The sequence below is a fragment of the Nyctereutes procyonoides genome, unplaced genomic scaffold, assembly GCF_905146905.1.
Source record: "Nyctereutes procyonoides isolate TBG_1078 unplaced genomic scaffold, NYPRO_anot_genome, whole genome shotgun sequence".
In the NCBI taxonomy this organism is placed as follows: Eukaryota; Metazoa; Chordata; class Mammalia; order Carnivora; family Canidae; genus Nyctereutes; species Nyctereutes procyonoides.
This window is the reverse complement of record NW_026575126.1, coordinates 8,112,556-8,139,689: the sequence shown is the minus strand read 5'-3', so window position 1 is coordinate 8,139,689 and position 27,134 is coordinate 8,112,556. Positions and strand designations below refer to the sequence as shown.

The 27,134-nt window shown below is 38.3% G+C and overlaps 1 protein-coding gene across 1 annotated transcript in view; it reads left to right on the top strand.

The window, feature by feature from the left end:
* The first annotated feature begins 14,369 nt into the window (after positions 1-14,369).
* Positions 14,370-27,134, top strand: part of PIGK (phosphatidylinositol glycan anchor biosynthesis class K) — a 108,578-nt gene continuing 95,813 nt past the window's right edge. The window contains exons 1-3 of the mRNA XM_055341384.1: positions 14,370-14,497; positions 19,577-19,630; positions 24,254-24,345. Coding sequence (XP_055197359.1) covers positions 14,402-14,497; positions 19,577-19,630; positions 24,254-24,345 — 242 coding nt within the window. The 5' untranslated portion in view covers positions 14,370-14,401. The remainder of the gene's footprint in view (positions 14,498-19,576; positions 19,631-24,253; positions 24,346-27,134) is intronic.

Sequence of the window (27,134 nt, the reverse complement as noted above, 5' to 3'; positions counted from 1 at the left end):
ATGCTTAACCAACTAAGTCACCTAAGCATCCCATTAGTCTTGATTATTCAAATGTCTTTGAAGTCTTATTTATTTATATATTTGTTCAAATACATTTATTGATCACATTTTAGTGTGTCCTATGTCATGGGGATACAAGATGAATAGGGCCAGGTTTTTGGCCTCAGAGAGCAAACTGTCCACCATGAGAGACAATCTAGCAATGGCTACCAGAGGTACATGTAGGGCGTTAAGGCAGCCAAAGATACTTAGGAGTCCTTCTGCAGTATAGAAGGTCAAATAAGTAGCTACAGCAAAAGCAATAATAATACCTAACATTTATTTATTAAGCTCTTATTTTGTACCTGGCACTGTAGCCAAGAGTTTTATATACATTATCTTTTTATTTATGAGCAAGAGCATGAGAGTGCACAAACGTGCGAGTGGGGGAGGGGGAAGGGGCAAAGGGTGAGAGAGATTCCCAGACTCCTCCTGAGCACAGAGTGTGTCACAGGGCCGGATCTCAGGACCCTGAGGTCATGACCTGGGGCAAAATAGAGTCTGATGCTCAAACGACTGAGCCACCCAGGCTCCCCAAATACATTATCAAATTTAAAGTTCACAATAATTCTGTGAGGTATGTCTACTTTAAACTCATTAAATTAAAGACTTCTGGGGGTGCCTGGGGAGCTCAGTGGTTGAGCATCTGCCTTAGGCTCAGGGCGTGATCCCGGGGTCCTGGGATTGAGTCCCGCATTGGGATCCCCGTGGGGAACCTGCTTCTCCTTCTGCCTGTGTCTCTGCCTCTCTGTGTCTCTCATGAATAATTAATGAAATCTTTTAAAAAATTAAGGATTTCTGTTCAGTGAGGGACCAATAGACAAAGTTGAAAGACCAATAAGAGGAAGGGGAGAACATATCTGAAATGTCTAAAACCAGTGAAGGATTAAATACCTCTACTTTGTAAGGAACTCCTGCAAATAACCAAGCAAGAGATAGAAAAATCCACCTTTAAAATGGGCAAAGAAAATGAGGAGGCAGTTTACAAAAGACGAAATTCAAGAGGCTAAAAATGTCTGAAGACACGGTCAAAAGTACTAGTAGTCAGAGAAATGCATATTAAAAGATTAAGATCACTTTCCTCCTAGAAGAATAGGGGGAAAAGTCAAGTGTGTGTGGAGGGGTAGGAATCCTCATGCACTACCGGTGGTAGTTTAGATGGAACATCTATTTGGGGGAGAAACCTGGCCCCACCTCACCAACTTAAATATGCAGATACTTTGCCCAAGTGATTTTGCTTCTTCTTTGCTCACAGAATCTTAGCTCTTTTTCTGGAAGCAATGTTACTAGCCATTAGGCACGAGTAGTGATTGATCTTTGCCAGTCCTACCAATCCTGTACTTTTTTGTTGGGTCTGGAAATGGACATGTATTCAAGTCCTGTAAAAACATTCTTAAGGGAAAGCCTGCTGGAACAGCTACTAAGATGCTTTCCTTGGGACACCTGGGTGGCTCTGTAGTTGAGCATCTGCCTTGGGCTCAGAACGTGATCCTGGGGTCCTGGGATCAAGTCTTGCATCAGGTTCCCGGTAGAGAGCCTGCTTGTCCGTCTGCCTGTGTCTCTGCCTTTCTCTGTGTGTCTCTCTGAATAAATAAATAAATAACTTTTTTTTAAAGTAACGGAAATAATGAATGTAGAGAGCATATACTAAATACTAAAAAAATATTGGCTATGAAAATAGCTACGTCAGATCCTGTTTAGGACTGCCATGACAAGTTACCACAAACTAGGTGGCTTAAAACAACAGAATTTACTCTCACAGTCCTGGAGCCTGAAAATTTGAAATCACTGTTGGTAGGGCTATGCTCTCTTCCTGAAGTCTCTTGGGAAGAGTCTTTCCTTGCCTCTTCCAGCTTCTGGTGATGCCTAGCAGACCTTGGTGTCCCGCAGGTTGTAGTTACATTAACTCACCATCTTCTGTGACTCTGATCTCTGTGTAAGTTCACTTCTTATAAGGATATAGTTATTGGATTTCTTTTTCTTTTTTTTTTTTGGATTTCTTTTTTTAAAGATTTTATTTCTTTAGTCATGCAAGACACACAGACAGAGACAGAGACATAGGCAGAGGGAGAAGCAGGCTCCCCATAGGGAGCAAGATGCAGGACTTGATCCCAGGACCCCAGGATCATGACCTCAGCTGAAGGCAGACAGTCAACTGCTGAGTTACCCAGGTGTCCCAAGTTATTGGATTCCGAGGCCCACTCTAATGCAGTATGATTTGTCATTTTCTTTTTTTTTTTTTTTTTAGATATTATTTATTTATCCCTGCAGGAGCCCAATGTGTGACTCGATCCCAGGATTCCAGGATCATGCCCTGGGCCGAAGGCCAACGTTCAACCATTGAGCCCCCAGGCATCCCTGTCATTTTGATTCTTATCTTGATCAGATCTGCAAAGATCCTCTTTCCAAATAAGGTCACATTTTTTTTTTTAAGATTTTATTTACTTATTGAGAGAGTGAGTGAACGAGAGAGAAAGAGAGCATGAACAGGGGCAGGGGCAGGGGCAGGGGCAGAGAGAGAAGTGGACTCCCTGCTGAGCAGGGAGCCCAATGCAGGGCTTGATCCCAGGACCCTAGGATCAGCCAAGGGAGAAGCTCAACCCACTGAGGCACCCAGGAGCCCCGTAATGTCACATTCTGAGGTTCCAAGCATTCATAAATTTTGGGGGGACACTATTCAACCCATTACAGATCCTAGATATTTTATTTATTTCATCAATAGCAGGAATATCTGAACTCAATTTTATATAACATTCTCATTAATAGCTTTATTTATAGTCTCTTATTTGCATTTTAGCTGATATAAATCGGTTGCAAATAACATCATTTCTCATTATCTCATTTTTTTAAAGATTGTATTTATTTATGATAGACATAGAGAGAGAGAGGCAGAGACACAGGCAGAGGGAGAAGCAGGCTCCATGCCAGGAGCCCGACACGGGACTCAATCCCAGGACTCCAGGATCATGCCCTGGGCCATAGGCAGGCGCTAAACCGCTGAGACACCCAGGGATCCCCTCATTATCTCATTATTCTAAGTCAGTTCTAAGCTATGATACATTATTTGTTGAAAATAGGTCCCTTTATGCTGATTCTCATTAAAGGCCATTACCACTCAAAATATTACAGACACCTCAGTGTACGGAGAAACAAACAAGCAAACAAAAATGATCACTTAAATAAAATTGGCAGTATTTTACTTATTTAGCGATTATGATGACATGGTATTTATTAATAGATTTGCCCTATTTTTCTTCCTTTTGGTTTTTCTAGAAATGTTAATCCTTAACAACCATCATTACAGCATATTTATTATAGATGTTATTCTCTCCTCTCGCCTTCCAAAGCTATCTCAAATTATAGTTTGGAAAATACTTGTGGAAATTGTAACAGAAGACTCTTATTTTGAGAAACTTGAAATTCCAATTTTTAATATCAAGTTATTTCATTTATGAAATTCCTTTGAGAAAAATTCCTTTAGTGATATATTGTGTGTTGATTTCAAAATAACTTCTGCCCTTGTTCTTTCACTTGTGTTCCTTAATTTTGATCTGCTAAAAATAGAACTTTAACTAGCAAAGAAACTGGATCTTCTTTCCCTCAAGGTCAATGTTAAGTGCATTTCACAAACTCTCCTTGGTAGATCGACTATCAAAATTAATAAATTTAAGTTTTCTAATACAAGCTTTAGACAAGGAGGCTATTTAATCATTGTTTTATTTAAATTTTTTGTCTAGTAGGCTTTAATTTATTAACTTAAATATTTTATTTGACTGAAGTATTTGAGAGAAAGAAAGAGAGAGAATGTCTGATCATTAAACTAAATTTGGCTAAATCAATCAGTGAGCAGAGCATTTCCAGAACTGAGCAGCTGTTGTTACCAGATATAAAGAGAGGGAGAGATGTTAGTTATTCCTTTAAAAAACACTAAAAGTATTTATTTTTTATGAAAATAAAAGTGATATTTGCTCTTTGTAGAAAATTAAGAAAAGCGGCACCTGGCTTGCTCAGTGGTTGAGCATCTGCCTTTGGCTCAGGACATGGTCCTGGAGTCCCGGGATTGAGTCCCACATGGTGCTCCCCTCGAGGAGCCTGCGTCTCCCTCTGCCTATGTCTCTCTCTCTCTCTGTGTGTCTCTAATGAATAAATAAATAAAATCTTTAAAAAAAAAGAAAATTAAGAAAAATTGTATTTTCCATTTATTTCTGGAAAATTTCCACTTATCCTTGAGTTCTCAGCTGAAATTCCCCAGGAAAGCATCCTCTGACTAGGTTAGGCTGCCCTCCTACATGATGTCACCTGTACTTCTCCTTTATTGAACTTACCACAGTATAATTATTTAATAATTTGTGTAATTGTTTAATATCTGCCTTCCCTGCTATGTCTAAGTTCCATGCGGGTGGAGATTGTGTCTATCTTGTTCCCATCTACATCCTCAGTTCTTAGCATATTCTCTAGCACAGAGTAGATGCTCAATGAATAACTGTTGAGTAAATGAATAGATAAATAGAAATAGAACATCCACAGTCTCAATACCCAGAACTAGAAACTGATAACATTTTAGTGAGCTACCTTCTTATTTTTGTCTTTTTTTAAAGATGGTTAAGAAATTATTCCATATACAATTTTCTACATTCTTTTCACCTAATAGTATCCAGTTTTTCTTTTAATGATTATTTTTATTTAAGATGCTGTGTAAAGCCATGATAAAATAGAGAAATTCAACTAATACTGAGGAATGGGGAGTAAAAGCCCTCAAAGACCCCAATCTTCCTTCCTTCTCAGGTCTCCAGGGGATAATCACAGTTGATAGTTTAAGTACTAGTAGTAGTCCTCTTACTGCTGTAACAAAATACCACAAATTCAATGACTTAAAACTCACAAATTTATTACCTTATAGTTTTGGAAGTCAGAAGTCCAAAATGGGTCAATAAAATTGAGTTTCTTTTGGTGGTGCTAGGGGAATATCCATTTTACTGCCTTCTCCACTTCCTAGAAGCTGCTCTCATCCTTGGCTGGTGGCTTTTCATCACTCTGACCACTGCTTCCATCACCACATCTTTTCTTCGCTGACATTCTTGCCCTCCTCTTATAAGTACCCCTGTGATTACACTGGGCCCACCCAGAAAACTCAATATAATCTCCCTTACTCAAGAATGTAGTCATATTTGGAAAGTCCCCTTTGTCCTGTCAGGTAACATATTCACATGTTCTAAAGATTAAGACGTGGACATCTTTGGGGAGCCTTTATTCCTCTTATCATAGTATATTTCTAGCAAGTTTCTGTAAACACACAACTCCTTCCTGCTCCTCCTCATCGCCCCTATGTCTTCCTAAGAGAGGCCTTCCAGGATGTCCCACACATTATTAAAGAGTATATTTCAAATATTTATTAAATCTTTCTGGGACTTCAGAGAATTTCACAAGATGCCTATTGAATAAAAGCAGGAGACAATTGAGTAAAAACCAATTGAACAAAAGCGATTGCACTTATAGGAAATTTTCAGCTCTTGTAAAGTTGAACTCTTATCAGTTAGTGTGGTACCCACAGAACCAGTGACTTCTTGATTGACAAGAGATGATTACACTACTGATGAGATACCAAGTTTTACATCACCAAAGCATTCAACATGACTTTCTGTCCAGGTCATTATGGCATTTTAATGACAACACAGGATTTCCAAAAATGAGACTCTGAAGGGCAATTGCTCTACTCTTACATTGAAGCAATGTTATTATGAGTTAGTTCTGAAGCTAATGAGAAGGTCATGAGATGGAAATTGATTACAACAGGACAACACGCTATTATTAAATGCCTCACTGGAAGGAGAGAGGGAAAGTATTTGAAACCAAACTGAAATGGAATTGAGGGTGGTCCAATGTCAAAATCAGTACCAGGAAATGATACAAATACACTGGAAAGAAAGCCCTTTTGCTTTATTTTAATTGATTTTCTTTCTATTTGTATTTTATTATATATCTCATTTCCTTTCTGAAGTTTATATTGCCCAAAGAGACATTTTGACTGTCAAATATGAAATGTACACATCAAATCCTTGCGGTGCTGATTGTTGCAGCAAACCGTCTTGCCTGAAGCAATTAAACTATATATAGTAAAAACCACATCGCAAAATCTCTTTCTGGGGCCATGTTCTGATCCTGATTACATGTATCCTTTCCACCCATTTTATTTTGTGACATTTATTTCGTTGCCACAAAAGTATTTAAGTTTATGGAAGTTCATCTTCCAAATTGTTTTGGGTAAATATTTAAACCAGACCTCGCTTGTCTAGGCATCCTAAACCCAGTTCACTTCTGTGATCCTTATATTAAACAACAATAACAACAAAATGGCACTCTTAAACATTTCAGTGTACAATTTTGATATCCAAAAGTCATCCTTGAAATTGTCCTGTCTCCTGCTTTCCAAATATTATTCATCATCATGTTCTGTTGGTTGTGATCTGAAAATTCTAATTGATCCTCTCCATTTCCATCATTTCCATCCTTCTTACCCTGGTCCAAACTCCCTTTGCCTGGACTGTAGCCAAGGCCTCCCAAATGTTCTACTTGCGGCCATTCTTACTGAAGCCAGCATGATTTTTGCTATTCCGAAGCTTTCCTTCATGTGACCCCCCAAGGCTTTGAAGGGACATGACACCTGCTTAGCAATGCAGTTTCATCTTGAAGCATGCTCTCTTTCATTCCTTGAATTGCATGCGTGAGGTCATTTAAGAACTTCCTCTAATAACCCAAGCTTCCTTCAGTAGGTTCTTTTTTTTTTTTTTAAGATTCTATTTATTTATTCATGAGAGACACAGAGACATAGGCAGAGGGAGAAGCAGGGGGAGAAGCAGGCTCCATACAGGAAGCCCGATGTGGGACTTGATCCCGAGACTTCAGGATCATGCCCTGGGCCAAAGGCCGGGGCTAAACCACTGAGCCACCCAGGAATTCTTTCAGTAGGTTCTTTGTAAGAGCTGGCTCCCATCTTTATTTTATTTATTTATTTATTTATTTATTTATTTATTTATTTATTTATTTATTGGCTCCCATCTTTAAAGCTCTTCTCTACATCTTTACCTCATTAACTCATTAGTTTCACCTTGATCCATTTCCTCAGGGAAGCCTACTCTGGTTTTTCTTACAAGGCTGGGTTCCTTACTAGGAACTCCCTTGTTAGACTTTTACATTTATTTAAGTGCTTCCACTATTAATATCTGTTTCCCCTAGACTGTAAGCTCCAATGAGGGCAGCAACTTGCTCAGTTTGGGCTCTTTCTCCTCTTGCCTATGACTAGCACTGTGCCTGGTACAGAACTGGTGCTTAATAAATATTCGCTCAGTGAATGAATAACACAATGGCGTTCTTGATGCAGATAGGAGGAGAGAGAAAAAAGGTAACAAAAAAGAAGATATAGTAGGGTCATAGGTTAATAAAAGAGCAAGAATAAACACTGATCTAACTCTAGAGTCAATTGAATCAATCTGAGTAATAGCATGGATAGACTTTGTGGTAAACTCCCTGTGAGAGTCCTGCATAAAAAATTTTATTAGAGACGCCATGGATGTGTGTGATTTTGATGTGATAATCAAATGCTTGTTTTCTCTTTTGGTTGCTAAATACTTATTCACTAAATGAGTAATGTAATTGAATTCTAGTCTAAATGCAAACTCTGGTTAACATTTATTTTTTTAATTGACATGTAATTGACATAATGTTGCTATAGTTTTAGGTGTACAGTTTTTTCCTTGTGATGAAAACTTTTTTTTACATATTTTTAAATTTAAATTAAATTAATTAATGTATAATGTATTAGTGGTTTCAGAGGTAGAGGTCAGTGATTCATCAGTCTTATATAACACCCAGTGCTCATGACATCACGTGCCCTCCTTAATGTCCATCACCCAGTTACCCTATCCCTCACCCACCCACCCTCCAGTGACCCTCAGTTTGTTTCCTAGGATTAACAGTCTCTTATGGTTTGTCTCCCTCTATGATTTTACCTTGTTTTATTTTTTCCTCTCTTCCCCTATAATTTTTTGTTTTGTTTCTTAAATTCCACCTATGAGTGAGATAATATGATAAATGTCTTTCTCTGACTGACTTATTTCACTTAACATAATACGTGCTAGTTCCATGCACATCATTGCAAATGGTAAGATTTCTTTTTTTTGATGGCTGAGTAGTATTCCATTGTGTGTGTGTGTGTGTGTGTGTGTGTGTGTGTGTGTGTGTATCTCATATTTGTTGAAGAGACGACTGTCTTTTTTCCATTGGATATTCCTTCCTGCTTTGTTGAAGATTAGTTGACCATTGAGTTGAGGGCTCATTTCTGGGTTTTCTGTTCTGTTCCGTTGACCTATGTGTCTATTTCTGTGCCAGCACCAGATAGTTTTGATGATTACAGCTTTGTAATAGAGCTTGAAGTCTAGGATTGGGATGCCACCAGTTTTGGTTTTCTTTTTCAACATTCCTTTGGCTATTCGGGGGCTTTTCTGGTTTCATACAAATTTTAGGATTTGTTCCAGCTCTGTGAAAAATGTTGATGGTATTTTGATAAGGATTGCATTGAATTTTAGTTTGCTCTAGGTAGCATAGACATTTTAACAATATTTGTTCTTCCAACCCATGAGCATAGAATGTTTTTCCATTTCTGTGTGTCTTTCTCAATTTCTTTCATGAGTGTTCTATAGTTTTCTGAGTACAGATCCTTTGCCTCTTTGGTTAGGTTTATTCCTAGGTATCTTATGGTTTTGGATGCAATTATAAATGGGATTGACTCCTTAATTTCTCTTTCTTCTCTCTCATTGCTAGTGCATAGAAATGTAACGAAATTTCTGTGCATTGATTTTATATCCTGCTATGTTGCTGAATTCCTGTATGAGTTCTAGCAATCTTGGGGTGGAGTCTTTTGGGTTTCCATGTAGAATATCATGTCATCTGTGAAGAGTAAGAGTTTGACTTATTCTTTTCTCTTTCAGATGCCTTTTACTTCCTTTTTGTTGTCTGATTGCTGAGGCTAGGACTTCTAGTACTATGTTGAACAACAGTAGTGAGAGTTGACACCCCAGCAGTGTTCCTGACCTTAGGGGAAAAGCTCTGAGTTTTCCCCCATTGAGAATGATATTCGCTGTGGACTTTTCATATAAAACTTTTAAGATCTACTCTCTTAGCAGCTTTCAAATACACAATACAGTATTGTAGCCAAGAAACAAGAATTTTTTGTGTTTGCTTGAATTATCAGTCACTGCATATAACTCTCTTCCACACCTCCTGTCAGAAAATGTGGTCTAACAAATCCTGTGCAAAGAAACACAGGAAAGGGAAAATGGGAAAACGGAACTCATCTAGCATTCTGTTGAAGGTGGATTATCCAATTTCTCTTCTATAAACTGCTCCATCAACATGGTCTACTCTGGATTATTTTAATATCATGACCATCTTCCCTGATTTTCATGCACAGAGTACACTCATTGGGATAAGTGTACATGTTGTTTCCAAACACAGGGCTAAAGTCTGTCTATAGGGCATCCTGGTAATTTATACTGATCGCAGTTTGGTGTTTTGTATTCTTAAGGCAGGCCAAATGGAAGAGTTCTGAGTCCAAAGAGGCTGCCCAGTACCTGGCCAGGAGGGCCAAGAGCACCATGCTCCCCCTGTGGCTGGCTGTCAGGTCGCTGTCTACTTCAGTGCCAGTGGGACATGCAGTGTGACCCAAGGTTGGACAGGTGACAGGCTGGGGTGGGAATAGGGCTTGGTATTGTTAACTATAGTCACCATGCTAAACATCATATTCCCAGGATCTACTTATCTTATACAGTAAATAGAAGTTTGTACGTTTTGAGTGCCTTTGCTCCTTTTTTGTCCACCTTGCCCCTCACCTCTGGCAACCACCAACCTGTTCTCTGTATCCATGGATTAACAGTTCTAACCAAATTTTAAACAATGAAATTTCACATATTAACAGATTAAAAAAATTATTTCCTGTGTTGAGTGGTGTTTAAAACTGCTCGTGTGTCCTACACTTGGGTATGAAGCTGGCTCTTTTCCACACTTGAAAATCAGTGGTTCAATGAAAAGACAAAGAGAAATAGAAATCTACTTCTTTAACATGACAATGAGTATTTATTCTAAGAGCTAATGATAGACTTAAAGGAAAAATGCTAAAGCCATCCTTTTAAAAACAAAATGAAACAAGAAAATCTTCTTGCTATCAACATTAATTCTTATTGCTATCCAGACATAATATAAGCTAGAAAAAGAAATACAAGAAATAATATTGGAAAGGAAGAGACAAAAAGGTAAATTGAGGATAACATTACTTAAAAACTAGAAAAACCAAAACAATTTGTCAAACAAAAATCTTAAGTAATTATTAATTATTCTTATCAAAATAGTGAAAAAGTACTTGGACAGAAAATGCTATTTGAATATCAGCAATAACCGATCAGAATACATAGTATTATAGATATTACCTATTTATAATGATATATATGTATATATTTCCTATACAGTGAAAAAAGATCCATTAAGAATAACAACAAATGTTAACAATGCGGGATCCCTGGGTGGCGCAGCGGTTTGGCGCCTGCCTTTGGCCCAGGGCGCGATTCTGGAGACCCCGGATCGAATCCCACGTCGGGCTCTCGGTGCATGGAGCCTGCTTCTCCCTCTGCCTATGTATCTGCCTCTTTCTCTCTCTCTGTGTGTGACTATCATAAAATAAAAAATAAAAAAAAATTAAAAAAAATGTTAACAATGCTTAGGAAGTTGCTTAATTTAAGTATCTTTGGCTTAAAGTTCTACCGAAAAATTAAAAAGAGGAACCGCAAATAGAGAGTTCCATATTCTAGGGTGAAGGACTAAATATGATAAAGATGCAGCTTTTCTCAAATTTATCAATAGATTCTGTAATAATCTCATTAAAAGTCAAAATAGTATTATTTTCTTATAACTTGGAAAATTATTATAAAATTCACTTGGAAAATGACCATGCAAAATCATAAAAATCAAAGAATTTTTGTGAAAAATTAAGTATACTGGGCAGCCCCAGTGGCTCAGGGGTTTAGCGCCACCTTCAGCCCGGGGTGTGATCCTGGAGACCCAGGATCGAGTCCTGCGTCCGGCTCGCTGCATGGAGCCTGCTTCTCCCTCTGCCTGTGTCTCTGCCTCTCACTCTCTGTGTGTTTCTCATGAATAAATAAATAAAATCTTAAAAAAAAAGAAAAATTAAGTTTACTAAAACGGTTAGCCCTAATGGCCAAATAACAAAGCATGTTAAAGCAACAGTGATTAAAATAACACAGTACTGGCCCCAAAGAAAGACATATATTTTAACTGAAGTGGACAGAAAGCCCAGAAATACTGTATTTGTGACAAGTGTTTAATAACAGAATTATTATGAGTCACTAGGTAAGGTAAGCATTACCTGTCAGATGATGGAATACCAATTTTGATAAAAGTAGTAGATTGCTACAGCAACGGCTCCCTAGAATCATGTCTCCATTTCTGCACCCTTGTGTCTCTTGCTATGGACACACTATAGAGTTTTGGGTGCTTTGTTATGCAGCAATAGATATCTCTTATAACATCTCATGGCATATACCAAAATATATTCTAGATAGTTGAATAGTTAAATAAAAAATCAAAAGAAAATAATAGTTGATCTGAGACTTGCATGAACTTGTGACATTTCAGGTGTAAGACATTCTGGTAGTGTGCTCTCTTTACAAGGGAAAGCCTGAAATTTGAGCACTTAACATTAAATACCTCACGAGATACAATAGCAAAAGAAACAAAATGGAAAGAGAGACAAAAGATTGGGAAAAGCAGTAGCATAAAATATGAAGGTTTAATGTCACTTCTTCATAAATGTATTCAAATTCATGTGTATAACAAAGCTATGAGCAGAATAGTTACATCAGAGTACATAAGACAGTTTATACACACAGGGAAAGACGTCAGATCTTGAGAGCAATCAAGGAAGTAGAAGTAGAACAACCTCGAGGTAACATTTTTGTAGCAAGAAATTTGGAGGGAAAAAAAGGTATAATTTGGTGTTAGGTTGTATTTTGATAGCACCACGAGTGTACATTTTGGAAAGCAATATATTGAAAGGCACTAACATTTTTCTACCTTTTGACTTAAGATTCCTGTTCTAGGAAATTATCCAAAGAGTATAATTCGACAAGTGTAAAAGGCCAAATGCACAAAGGTACGCTTTACAATATGGTTTTTATAGTAAAACTCGAAAACTTTGTATTGTCCAGTAAAGGGGCGATTACCTAGAGGCATTATTATTATTGTTTGAGGAATTATGATGATGATGACGATGATGATGGATATCCAAGTTACCATTCAAATACAAAATCATGAAGATCACAAAGCAGCATAAACATGTTTATGTCATGCTAGATACAGATAATTTAAAATTGAATGCTTATAATGAACATAATGGAACGAATACACATGATCTTATCAAATTCTCAGACTCTCTTCGAAGTAAATTTTAGCTCCACAATTACAGAAGATACAAAAATTTAAACAATTTCTCCACGTTCAAGCTTTTAATGATAAGACTCCATGCCTGTTAACTGCAGCATCCACCCATGTTTCCAATTAACCCAATCCATCATCTTTGTGTGGCCAAAGGCTTGCTCTTCCCACTGTATCCCACTTTATCGCTTCACATAATTCAAGGAATTGACCACACTATGGAAACTAGGAAATAGCTTCTTAAGATTTATGGGGGGGATGTCACAGGTTTTTCTCCCCCACTTTTCAAATAGACGTTTAAGTGTTCTATTTTACAATACAAACACTAAAAATGCGGTTAAACATCAAGGATCAAAGAAAAAAATTAAAAAAAAAACTAAAAATAAATAAAACTCAGTTACATGGAACCTACTCTGTACTGGGCACCATACCAAGTGCTTCATTAATCATTTAATGCTCACAATCATCCTAGGGGTAGGAAACAAAGGTAGAGGAAAAATTAATAAATTTCCTTACTGCCTACAGCCTATTGACAGGTCTTTGAGACAGGCAGGGAGACCTTTCTCTAGGGACTCAACTGCCTCCATGTTGATACTTTGCCAAGGGCAAAAAGAAATCTTAGCTCAACCCCCAGGACCCTGTAAGTCTACTTCAACATATAAAAGTTCTTTTGAAAACTTCTTTTATCTCTACTCCTCCAAGGTATATGTTGGAAATCATCCCCCAAACATATGACCCACCATGACTCAGGTTTTATTAGACAGAAATAAATGACATTTCCCCTAGAATAGCTAGCCCCCTCAAGGTCCTGGAAACCTTGCTTGCAAATTTCCTTAGAAACTTAATGCTGGGGCAGCCCGGGTGGCTCAGTGGTTTAGCACCTGCCTTGGGCCCAGGGCGTGACCCTGGAGACTCGGGATGGAGTCCTGCATCGGGCTCCCTGCATGGGGCCTGCTTCTCCCTCTGCCTGTCTCTCTGCCTCTCTCTCTCTCTATGTCTCTCATGAAAAAATAAAATCTTTTCAAAAAAATTAAATTAAAAGAAAGATAAATGCCTGAGGGATTCAGAGGAGGAGTTAACACCCGTAAAGGGGTTTCTCCAATATCAGTAGGACTAACCACAGTGGGTACTTAGTATGCATATGAATCATGAGTGAAGGAGAAGTTATCTAAAATGCAAATGTCCAGGGATCCCTGGGTGGCTCAGCGGTCAAGCACCTGCCTTCAGCCCAGGGCGTGACCTTGGAGACCCTGGATCGAGTCCCCATAGGGCTCCCTGCATGGAGCCTGCTTCTTCCTCTGCCTGTGTCTCTCATTAATAAATAAATAAAATCTTTTAAAAAATAGGGGAGGTGGGCGGGGTGTGGGGGTGACCGGGTGATGGGCACTGAGGTGGGCACTTGATGGGATGAGCACTGGGTGGTACTCTATATGCTGACAAATTGAACACCAATAAAAAATAAATGTATTTTTAAAAAATTTAAAAAAATTAGGCTCTCGGAGCTTGCAAAAAAAAAAAAAAAAGAAAAAAGAAACTTAATGCTATCCCTAACCATCTCCCAACTTGAAGGTACATAATGGGTCACTCCTCATGACTCTAGCGCAGCTCTTTCTGCCCATGGGTCCTGTCCCTGTGCTTTAATAAAACCACCTTTTTGCATTAAAAAAAAAAAAAAAAAGCGTCCCATCCCTCCTGCCCCCGCGACCCGGGGAAACTTGAACTCAGAGCAAGCACCTGCTCACTAAAGGCCGGCTTCAAGGAGGTGCGGGTGGTGTCGCAAAAAAAAAAGCGACGCAAAACCGCGCCGCGCTGCTTTCCGGCACTGGCTCCGCCCCCTCCGGGAGCGGGAAGCGGCGCCGGGAGCATGGTGGCCTCCTGCCTTCCCCGCGAGGGCCTGAGGCCCCTGGCCGGGTGGCTGTTGCTTTTGTCCGTCGGCAGCGTGGCCGCTGGTCGGATCGAGGTAGGCGGAGGCCCCGCAGAGCCGATGCGCGAGCCCCGGCCGCCGCGGGAGCATCCTCGGGGCGCCGGGGACGGCGTCAGGCGGGGCGGGGCGGGGCCGCGGGGCTGTCCCTTCGCCCTTGACCCGCGACGAGGGGGCGGGGCGCGCGGACGGGGGCGGGGCGTGGGGCGGGGCGTGGGCCAGGCGGGGGCGGGGCGGAGGCGGGGGCGGGGCGAAGCGCCTGCTCCTGGTTCTGCGTCGCGGGACGTCGGGGCCCCTGCGAGCCTTTCCTCCCCAGGACTCGGGGCTCGGGCCTGCGCCCCCCGGGGCCAGGCGGGATCATCTTCCAGTTCGAGAACCGTCTTCCGCCGGAGCCCACGTCCTTCGGGGTTGCTACTGAGTCACGCACCTGTTTTGAAATTATTATTATTTTCTGCAAATAAACTTTTTTTTTTTTTTAAATCGCACATGTTGATCATGGCTAGATCCTGTGTTCTGGACTTTAAACATTGCTTTCACGGAGTCACACACCTGTTTTGAAATTACTATTATCATTATTATTATTTTTTGCAAATAGACTTTGTTTTTTAAACCGCACATGGTGATCATGGCTAGATTGTGTTCTCAACTTCAAAAATTGCTTTCACTCTGTCACCTGTTTTGAAATTACTATTATTATTATTTTGCAGATAAACTTTTTTTTTGAATCGCACATGTTGATCATGGCTAGATTCTGTGTTCTGAACTTTAAAAATTGCTTTCGGGGGGATCCCTGGGTGGCTCAGCGGTTTAACACCTGCCTTGGGCCCAGGGCATGACCCTGGAGTCCCAGGATGGAGTCCCGCTTTGGGCTCCCGGCATGGAGCCTGCTTCTCCCTCCTCTTGTGTCTTTGCTTCTCTCTCTCTTTGTCTATCATAAGTAAATAAATAAATCTTTAAAAAAAAATTGTTTTCAGGGCAGCCCGCGGTGGGGCTCAGTGGTTGAGCACCTGCGTTTGACCCCAGGGCATGACCCTGGAGTCCTGGGATCGAGTCCCACATTGGGCTCCCTGCACAGAGCCTGCTTCTCTCTCTGCCTGTGTCTCTGACTCTCTCTCTGTGTCTCTTATGAATAAATAAATAAAATCTTTGATAAATAAATAAACAAATAAAATAAATTGCTTTCGCTTTTCCAGTTCCACTGGCTTCATGGGAGCCTTGGTCATTTCTTGCCTAGACTGTTTGCAAGAACTATCTCGTCTTCCCCCCTCCCCCCCAGGCTTCTAGAGTCACTCACTTGGATGTTACATTAGGCTTCATAAAAGGCAAACCCACTCAGGTTGTTCGTAACCATTTAATGCTTTCAGTGTTTTCCTGGTTGCTCACAGAAGAAGGTCTAAACACATCATAATCTGGTCTCTGTCCACGTTTTGATCTTTTTTTTTTAAATTTGATTTATTTATTCATGAAAGACAGAGAGAGAGGCAGAGACACAAGCAGAGGGAGAAGTAGGTTCCTCCGCAGGGAGCCGGATGGGGGACTGGATCCTGGGGTCACGACCTGAGCCAATGGGGGACTGGATCCCAGGGTCACGACCTGAGCCAAAGGCAGGCGCCCAACCCCTGAGCCACCCAGGCATCCCCCAATTTGAATTTTAAAAACAAGCAAACTATACTAATATATTACTCTCTTAAGTTCTTAGGTAATGAATCTACCAAAAAGTCAAAAGGAACACAAAGTAATTCAACGTCATTAAAACCTGTTGAACAACCAATGATTTTCATGCAGCTAAATATCCAAAACACAGCAAGATTTTAAATTATAGGAATAATTAATTCAGTTTCGCTTTTTTTGTTTTAAGATTTTATTTATTCATTCATGAGAGACACACACAGAGAGAGAGAGAGAGGCAGAGACACACAGGCAGAGGGAGAAGCTGGCCTCATGCAGGGAGCCTTACACGGGACCCAGTCCTGGGACCCTGGGGTCGCGCTGTGGGCCAAAGGCAGACATTCAGCTGCTGAATCACTGAAAGGTCCCCGTTTTGATCTTATTGGAGTCCTTTCTTTCCACCTCCTAAGTACCTTGAGTTTAGACCGGGTTTTAAAGTTTTTAAATACATACCCTCCAGTTAGAAAAGCTATGGTGCATGCACCCTCTCTGTATCCATAAATTACTGCTAATCTAGATATTCAATATTTATAAGGTGTGTATATATATATATATATATATTTATTTATTTAAAGATTTTATTTATTCATGAGAGACAGAGACAGAGAGAGAGGCAGAGACAGAGGCAGAGGGAGAAGCGGGCTCCATGCAGGGAGCCTGATGTGGGACTTGATCCGGGGTTTCCAGGATCACGCCCTGGGCTGCAGGCGGTGCTAAACCGCTGGGCCACCCAGGCTGCCCTATAAGGTATATTTTTAATATAATACAAATATGAATAGAAGTTCAGCTATTTTTCTCCTTTATTTTAGTGAATTATCTTGTATCCTTCATTTTGGATACCATTTTTTTGTGTAGTTACGTTGTTGCTGTGGTTTTTCAGATTAACCATATTTTTTTTAATGCCTTTTGTTCTTTTTTTTTTTTTTTTTACTAAGATGCAGTAAAAGCATAACCTCTGTAGAGCCTTTCCTTATCCCTTGCCTTTGCTTATACTGTTGTTAATTTGTACTCTTAGCTAGTATAGCACTCATCTGCTATAATCCATACATACTTTATAGTACCTGTTATTCCATCATCATTCACTTAAGAATGGAAAGGCTAGGAGCACCTGGGTGGTTCAGTCAGTTAAGCCTCTGCTTTCAGCTCCGGTCAGGATCGCAGGGTTGTGGGATGGAGTTCCGCATAGGGCGGGCTACCTTTCTCTTTCTGCTGCTCCCCCTGCTTGTGCTCTCTTTCTCTCTGTGTCAAATAAATACATTAAAATCTTTAAAAAATAAAGAGTGTAGTAGCTCCCTAACTGGTCTGCCTCAAGTTTCTCTTCCTTCCAGTCTATTTTTCAAGCTGCAGCCAGAATAACTTTTAAAAATGCAAATCAGATCGTGTCACTCATAAACATCTTAATGCTTCCTTAAGGATAAAGAACAGAATCTTCAGTATGACCCATGAACAAGGCCCTGCATACTTTGGCCCCCTGCCTTGCCTGCACTTCCAGTTCTCTCTCTCTCTCTCTCTCTCTCTCTCGATTTCTTTGACTTCTAGTTACTCTAATCTTTCAGTTTCTCAAAACCTTTTAAGTTCCTTTCTGCCACTAGGGTGGATTTCCTTTTGTCTGAAATTATCTTCCCTATTCTCTTCATCTTTGGATCCTAACCTAAATGTCCCTTCTCGAAGGAAAACTTCCCTGATGCCTTCCCACTTCCCACTGCCAGAATCAGGTCAAGTCAGGTCTCTAGGAGTCTGTTATACTCTTTCATGATACTGTGTATCTTTTCCCTATAGGATTTATAGTTTGCCCTCATCTGCTTAATGTGTGTCTATCAAATGGGATAGCAACCTCTGGAGGCAAGTACTATGACTGTTTTGCCCATCATTGTATTCTGAGCACTCAGGACAGCAGCTGGCACATGACAACCAATAAATGGGATGAATGAATGAATCCTACATTGGCGTGGACATGTTTGCATGCTTCTTTATTGAACTCTGGGGTTCTTGAGAGGAAGCAGCATGCTTTTTAGTGATTTTTGTATCACCGTACTTTACGTGTACCTGGCACCTAATGGGCCCTCCATTGAGTAACTTTGCAATGCCTGTATTGTTTTGTTTAAACAATCACAAAAGAGTTTTGCCATATCGAATTCTTCACTGAAGTCTTAATGATGTAAGAATTTCCGGCTAGAAGGGACATTTGAGACTATTGAGTCAGATCTTACCTTCTGCATGAGGAAAGTCAAGTGACTTAACCCCAGTCTCACAGCCGTGTGTGCAATAGGATTGGGGCTGAAGTCCAAATCTTCAGATTTTTAAACTAATGCCTTATGTACTGTGGTGCATTGTTTTCTTTTGCATCTAGGTATCTGTTGAAAAAGGTCAAAAAAATACATGTATATGTGTATATGATCCACAGATTTGAGGGAATTTTTAATTTTTTTCTCCCTGAAATTTTCTTGCCAGCTGAAAATTAAAACAGCTAATGTTTGTTATGCGATTATTATGTTCCCATCACCATTCCTACCTTCTATGTGTTGGGTAATATTACTATTTTATAGATGGGAAAATGGAGGCTCAGAGCTTTCCTAAGCTTTTAACGCTAGTAAATAATAGGGCCCAGGGGGGATCCCTGGGTGGCGCAGCGGTTTAGCGCCTGCCTTTGGCCCAGGGCGCGATCCTGGAGACCCGGGATCGAATCCCACGTCAGGCTCCCGGTGCATGGAGCCTGCTTCTCCCTCTGCCTATGTCTCTGCCTCTCTCTCTCATTCTGTGTGACTATCATAAATAAATAAAAAATTAAAAAAAAAATAATAGGGCCCAGGTTGGAATCCAGGCAGGATGACTTCTCATAATTAATACTGTTTGGTAGCAGATCTGGGGTCATTAAGGCTTATATCCACTATTATTTTAATATATAATATGCTCATTAGGTATTTGGATGTTGTTGGCTTTTGAGGTTTTGTAATACTCCACGATGGCAAATATGGTTCAGACTTTAACAGATTAGCCAAAGGATACATAACAATGTGCTAGAGAATATGGTCAATCAAATATTTTGATGTGTTCAAATAAAGTAACTGGAACCATCTAGCACAGAGTAGGAAGAAGTAATGAATGAGACTTCAGTAAGAAGGGTGTTAATTTTTATGTGTAGCATCAAGTCATGAAAATAAGATGTTCACGGTTTGAAGACTGGAAAACTAGAAACATATGAGGAAGAGCTGGTTGTGTTCGAGATAAAATGTATAAAAACAAGCAGTGCCCTAAGACCCCACTCCAACAAAAAATAAAACTTTGGTTCTTTATAAGATCAAAACACTAGAACCTTTATAAATGTGCATAGTGATAACTTACTCTCATTATATTATTACTGAAGACTCCATGAATCTTAACTGTTCTTTTTCAGTCTTTATTCTCAGAAATGTGGTTTTTCTAATGTTTTTGTTCTTATTTGACTTGTAGGATCAAACAGAACAATTCTTTAGAAGTGGCCATACAAATAACTGGGCTGTTTTGGTAAGTATGTTCTGTAAAGGTATATGTTGCTGTTCACATTAGATATGTGAAAAAATTTTGTGTGAATCAAATTTCTGAAAAAAAAAGTTTCTCATCTTACACGCCTTATTTGATTTGGCTGTATTTTAAGTTGTATGAACTAATATTCTGTGCCTTCAGTATGCTGTGTGGTGATATGTAAATGAATATAAGAATAAATAAGGATGCTATTGTTAAAGGAATCATTTTATAAAATGTACAATTCATGATGGAAACTAATAATTGTATTATCTGTAATGTTAGTTTGTAAATACTCTCTACTTGGACTGTTTTTTAATTGTTTTCTGGCTATAAAAATAAATGATCATCATAGAAAATTCAAATTATACAGAAAAGTTTAGAAGAGGACAGATTAATTTTATGTTGGGTGACTATCACCTCAATTTAAAAAAACGGAAGACAGAGAAAATATGTTCAAGTCCCACGCATGCCAGAATTAACATTTTGATTCCTCTAGCCTTCTTTCCCTCCACATATAAGCACAAAGATAAATGATTTTATGTAACTAGGGTCATCTTATACCTGTTTTTTTGCACCCCATAGCAGTATATCTTGGAGGTCTTTCCCTGTTAATGTAGAGATGCATAATCTACTTCCAAAGGCTGCGATATTTTTCATTTTATGAATGTACCATAATCTGTAGTTCATGGGTATTTAGATTCTAAATCTTTAATCATTTTAAACAAGGCTATGTTGGACAGCCTTATACCTACGCCTTTGTGAACCTGATGATACTCTCTTTAGGATAAATTCCTAAGGCATTAATTTGGGAAGTTATGGAGCATAATTGCTCTCCAGAAGCACTGTACCTCTTTTCTCTAATCCCAAAACAACTATGTATTATGACTCTCTGCCTTTTCTTTTTGACTGCTAGGTAACAAATTAAGTTTTGTTTTAATATCATTTGTTTTGATTCTTAGTAAAGTTTACTTATTGGCCTATTTTTTTCTTCTGCCTTTTTTTTTCTTGGTGTGAATTACCATCTTAATTTATCTGGATTTATAAATTCATATTTTTAATTTCCCTAATAGAATAGAATACACGTCATCAATTCTGTTTTTCTTGCAGTTGGAAAGTATTTGGATGATAGTTCCAGTCCCTGCTGGGGACTTTTTCATAACATTTATATGATTAGAAGATATAATAAATTTGACTTAATGAAAGAAAATATATGAAAGGGTTGACTAGAAGAAAGAATGAGGAAATAAGGAGGCAAGAAAGAAAGTGAATTTTTGTGAAAAAGGAAGGGGGAGTAGATGACGCACTGCATGTCAAAGCCAGTAACTCATGTTGGAAAAGGAGAAAAACAGGATAATGAATTGTAGGACTACAGTGGGAGCGTAAAGGAGGTGGGTGGGTGGGTAGAGGACTTAGACTAAGAGTGTAGAACAACCGCATAAGACTATAATTACCTTTACTAAGGCTAAAGGATGACTGCATGTTTGGGGCCTTGTAGTTTTATTGAGAATAGTTTCATTAAAGTATGTAATTATCTCTAGGTTGCTAAAAGTAAATAGTGATTACATTTGCCATATATATCTGTATTACATACAATTTTATTGTGATTAAATAGAATACCCTAACGTGAGTACATGGATCGTTTTATTGTTCTTCAACAAACAACACCTCTATGCTACTCCTCCAAAGAGATTTTATGAAGAAATTGAACAAAAGCTGCTCAAGATAAGGAGACAGGTTTTTGGTGACCACTTAAAAGAGGAGGTAACTTACCAAGAGGCAGGCCACACTCCACCATTCCAGAGGATAACTTGCTCTCCAGGAAACTAAGAGTTCTTTAATGACTAATCTCTCTATGGGAATTCTTAAAAAAAGGGAGTACCTGCCTACCTTTCAGACAACTAATTGCCAAAGGGCTCATCCTATGGAGAGCCTATTACCTATTAGCTTATACAGCATACACACTGAAGCTTTCTTAGGCTGGGAAACCTCTAACTGAGCCCGTTTTGGTCTCAGTAACTTGGGTCTCAGATAAGAAATTAAATGAGGATGAGAAAGAATTACTACTGAGCATTTCACAACAATTGCAGTTTTGTATTGTGTGCAATATTTTACTCATGGACTCAGACTTCGTAAAGTGAGACTTTAGTGAATTGTGCTTTCTTAAATGGAAAATTGTGAAATTTGACCAGGACCAAGTTGGAAATACTAACCATGCATTTTTTTTCAGTGTTATATAATTCACATTTAAAAAACATGTGTTTTTATTCTCTACCAATTTGAATTACTTTGTTTTTAGTCTTGACTAAATGATCAAACATAAATGAATGCCCTTTTGCTATTGTACTATGACTGAGAAACTTTGCCACCATAGGGAGATAGAAGGAAAATTGAATTTCGTTTTAGTTTCAAGATCTGCTTTCAGTAAATCATTTTTGCTGCTGTTTGTTTTTTATTTATTTTTAAAAGATTTTATTTATTTATTCATGAGAGAGAGAGAGAGAGGCAGAGACACAGGCAGAGGGAGAAGCAGGCTCCATTGCAGGGAGCCTGATGGGGGACTCGATCCCGGGTCTCTAGGATCACAACCTGGGCTGAAGGTGGTGCTAAACCGCTGAGCCACCCGGGCTGCCCTTTGCTCCTGTTTAATAAAAAAAAAAGCTATAATGCTAATCCTTACTCATGGTTAAAAAAAGGTACGGTAAGGAAGGGTGTAAACTGAAAAATCACAATACCCCTCTTTGACTCCCATTTTTAATCTCTGTGATCACTATTATTATTTTCTTGTGCATCCTTTCAGAAATTTCCAGTGCATATAATTACATTCCTATGTACCCCTCCCTCCCTTTAAAAAGGCTAATGGATCATATCACATGCTCTTTTACAACTGGCTTTTTTTTTTTTTTGTATTTCATTTTGAGAATATGAATAATTTATATTAAGTTGGTATGTCCTGGTCCTTCTCTTTTGCTACCTTCATTTCATGTCTAGTAAGTTGCTGGTAAAAATGAAGGCAGTCTCTCAGGTTTATGCTTAAATAATAGCTAAGAAAAGGCTTTTGGGTATGATAAAGTGCACTGAATATACTGGTTTTTATTATGACTAATTCAGGTGTAAATTAAGCTATTTCTGCTCAAGTTATGGAATCAGTAGATTTCTAGCTTTATTTCAATTTTTCCTAGTATAGGCAATGTTATAGTGAAGATTCTTGAATATGTATTTTTGCGTACTTATCTAAGATAAATCAAAAGATAAATATATATTCAAATTTGATGTATGTTGCAAATTACCTTCTTAGAAGGTTTATATTAGTTTAAATTCCCAACAGTAGAATATGGGTTATTCATTTTCCCACATGATTGCCAATACTATGAATTGTCATGAACTTTTGAATACTTATCAATTCGATTTGTGTTTTTTAAATTATGACAAAAGTTGAGCATCATTAAGAGTTTTATTGTCCATTTTGAATACCTTTATTATGAAACGATTGCTCTCATCTTTTCCCCATTTTTGAAAATTGGATTGCTCATTTTTTTCTCATGGAGCTACAGTTATTTCCAGTTTTTCATTTCATTTAGGACTTTATGGTATTTTTGACACATGGAATTCTACATTTTAATGTAGTCAAAAATTATAATCTTTTCCTTATTGGATTCCAGGTTGAAAATTCATCTTAATAAAACCTTGTGTTCTTTTCTGTTTGCAAGGACAGGAGTATTTATGCAATTCTCAAAGCTGTCATTATACCTACTACAAGCAGAGGCATGTTGTAGGAGGTAGGGAGGGTCTTTGGGGTATTTATTTATTTAAAGATTTTTATTTATTCATGAGAGAGACAGAGAGAGGCAGAGAGACACAGGTAGAGCGAGAAGCAGGCTCCATGCAGGGAGCCTGACATGGGACTTGATCCCGGGACTCCAGGATGACGCCCTGGGCTGAAGGTGGCACTAAAGTGCCGAGCCACTCAGGCTGCCCTCTTTGGGGCTTTTAGAATGGATTTTCCAGAGGGCTGATTTTTGAGGCATGGCCTTAGATTTGCCCGGTACCTTTGATATCATTTTTAGGGATCATTTTTTTTTAATGTAAAACTTATTTGAATTGTTTCTAGTTTTCTATCAGTTCAATAGTTTCTTTATGATGCATTCTCTTACGTCCATGTGAAAGTGGTATATTATCTGTCTCACATTTTTCATAACTAGAATTAGAAAGCAATTCAGAGTGAAAGGAATATTATATAACCCAAGGTAGTTAATTTTCTATTTTATAAAGAGATTATGGGCATTGCCTTTGATTCTAAAGAATTTAATCTTTTTAAACTTAGGAACGTTATAGAATCACATAAATTGAGAGTAACTAAGTTGGTTAAGTTCTTGATTAAATTCTTCCCAAATTTGCTTTCTCTTAAGCTGAATGGTGTTTTTAATTTAATAGCAGTTATGAAAGACTTCTTTCTAGAGAGATTAGTTTTATTGACAATTGTTCGTATGCTTTCCTGTATGTAAGTCTAAATTATGATGTACTCTTTTTTAAGGGATCTGTAAATCCTACTTAAAGAGAAATAATTCTGTAACTTGGTGGCTTATTTTGATTCATAACAATAATATATTTGTTTTAATACTTCAGGTATGTACATCCCGGTTCTGGTTTAATTATCGACATGTTGCAAATACTCTTTCTGTTTACAGAAGTGTCAAGAGGCTAGGTATTCCTGACAGGTAAGAATTTTTAATAAAGCTTAACTCTGAACCTCAGTGAAAATTACTGTTAGACAGTTGTTATTATTTTTGCATGTTTATGTTGCTCTCAGAGATAAAGTGGTTTGAAATTTTATTGTTGTTAGAGTATACCATCATGTATATAAAGTGGCTGTTACTTAAGACTCTTTGGCAAATTACATAAAACAACAATTAATACCTTAGAAGGTAAAAAGATTTAAGTATAATTGTTTAATGTCATTTATTTATTTATTTATTAAATTCTTCAGTCTGGGTTTCTAATTGTAGGCAACAGAAAACAATTTTGACTGATTCAAGTAGAAAAGTAATTTATTGAAAGTATATTGTTAGTTCACCAAATTGCTGGGAAGGCTGTATACAGTCTTAAGTCAGGAACATGTTAGACTAGGTAACAGGAAAGACATCTGAAAATCATGACATAAAACCAGCCAGTGACAATGATGCTGCCACAAATTGCTGCCTAGACTCAACTACTGCATAGCTGCCACCATCACCTTTAAAAACTTAATGTTGCTGCTGCTGCCTGCTGCCAGAATGCAGCCCTTGCTGTCCTAGCTTCTTATTCTCTCTAGCTCTTAATTTAGAGTTCTTGGTGGGAAAGACATATTGGCATTAAAGTGCCTGTGCTCATGCTGAAGGGGTGACGGGAAGAATGACTATGGCATTTTTAGCTTCTATAAATGGAGGTAGGCTCCTCCTTCTAACGAGACTCATGAAGTGGGATATTTCCTATTTACATGAGGGAGTTCAGGTACTAAGCAAAACCCCTATGCCTCTGCCTGGATACATATTCTCTACCTTTGGTTTGTCAGATATGATCGGGCTAGTTTTGCTACTTCCAGTGTAGTTACAGAAGAAACTGTGTTCAATTTAGTGATTTAGGTTTGATTTATTTATTCCTATGTTCCCCTCCTCCTTTGAGGCAATATGGAAAGAGCTTTGCAACCAGATAGATGGAAATTTGAAATCTGAGTTAGTAAGTGATTTTCGTTAAGTCACTTTATCATAGCCTGTTTCCTCGGTGATGTGGTCATAACAGTACCTTCTTTGCAGGACTCGGGTCCTTGCAATAAAAAGCAAATAGAGATATGTATAAAGTGCTGTAGGAGTAGAAAGGAAGCAGTGAATAACTCAGGAAGCAGAGACATTACATTCTATGTAAATAGATCATGTTAGCCTGAGAAGCTGATGAGAACTGTAATTTAATTCCTGTATTTCATCTGGAAATTAAGGCAACTTGGTAATATTACCATTTTAAAGGTATATTAAATTAAGTGTGAGAAAGAATGGTTTGCTATATCAAGTTTACAGGTATTATTCTTACAATTAGCCAATTTCTATAATTTGTCAATTGGTTCTCCTCTAATAGGGCTGTGTGGTTAGTCCTTTGGCTTTTAACTGCTGTTGCTTCTATACACTGTTTGCTCCTAGGGAGTTAGTATGCATAGTTTGGCAATAGTTTTGACTTTAGTAAATGAATCTTTGTTTGGTCTATAGGTTATTATGGTATGTTTAAATGCTCTAAGTAAGATTTAGAGAGACATTTTATTTTTTATTTTATTTTTTATTTTTTAGAGAGACTTTTTAAAAACAGAATATAACCATAGGCTGTATTTTATATATTATAATTGGTAGGTTTGCTCCAAGGTTTCTGAAGCATGTTCTTTAAAAGCTTATTATTTTGTGGGATTGCCTGTTTACCTCTCTGTGACATCTTTTATGGGGAATGAATTGGGGATTTAAACCCATTTGTTATTTTACAAACAGAGATCAATATAAAAGATTCGATTTGGCTTTTAGCCTATTTACAGTGAATATTCCTCTTACTAGTGATTTGTCTTAGCTTTACTCCTACCTGGAATTAAGTATAAAGATATTTCTAACTAAATTCTTAGGAAGTGACAAATTGTTATAAAATAACAGTTTGGAAACTTAAACCATTAAGAACAGTTTGTAGTTTTATTTTTATTTATTTATTTATTTTTTAAAAATTATTTTATTTATTCACTCATGAAAGAGAGAGAGGCAGAGACATAGGCAGAGGGAGAAGCAGGCTCCCCACAGGGAGCCCCATGTGGGACTTGATCCCAGGACTCCGGTCGATCCCAGGACTCCAGGATCACGCCCTGAGCCAAAGGCAGATGCTCAACCGCTGAGCCACCCAGGTGTCCCAGCAGTTTGTAGTTTTAAAGCTTGAATTTCAAAATGTAGTTTGAATTTGTTTTTATACATTATGGAACATTTTTAAGTTAAAAAATATAATAACTTTTGTTCATATTTTAGGTACATATGTCAAGAAAAATGTTCATTTAGTAAAAATTATGAGTAGGGCTTTGTTTTGTTTTTGTTTTTTAATTCGTTTCTTTTTCAAGGGAGCATTTTACCTTTGTCTTGAAATGCAAGGATTTGCATATAATTTTCTCATATACCTCAATAAGGAATTAGTTCGTGTCACAAATCATTCATTGTAATACATGATACAAGTGATTGCTATTTATTTTGGAAGTTCACCTCAATTCCATAGGTTCCGTTTGAAATGTCACATTAGTCATGTCACTACCCTGGTTCTAACTTCTCTGATCTGTCTGTAATTCCCCACGTTCCGACCATATTGATCCATTCCCTGTGCCTGGAATGCTTGTCTGTACTTCTGGCTCATTTCTACCAAAACCTGGCCATGAATCCAAATCTCTTATGGTTAAAAATACAGATTTCTTGGCTCCACCTCTGGTGATTCTAATTCACTAACTCTTAAGTGAGGCCTAGAC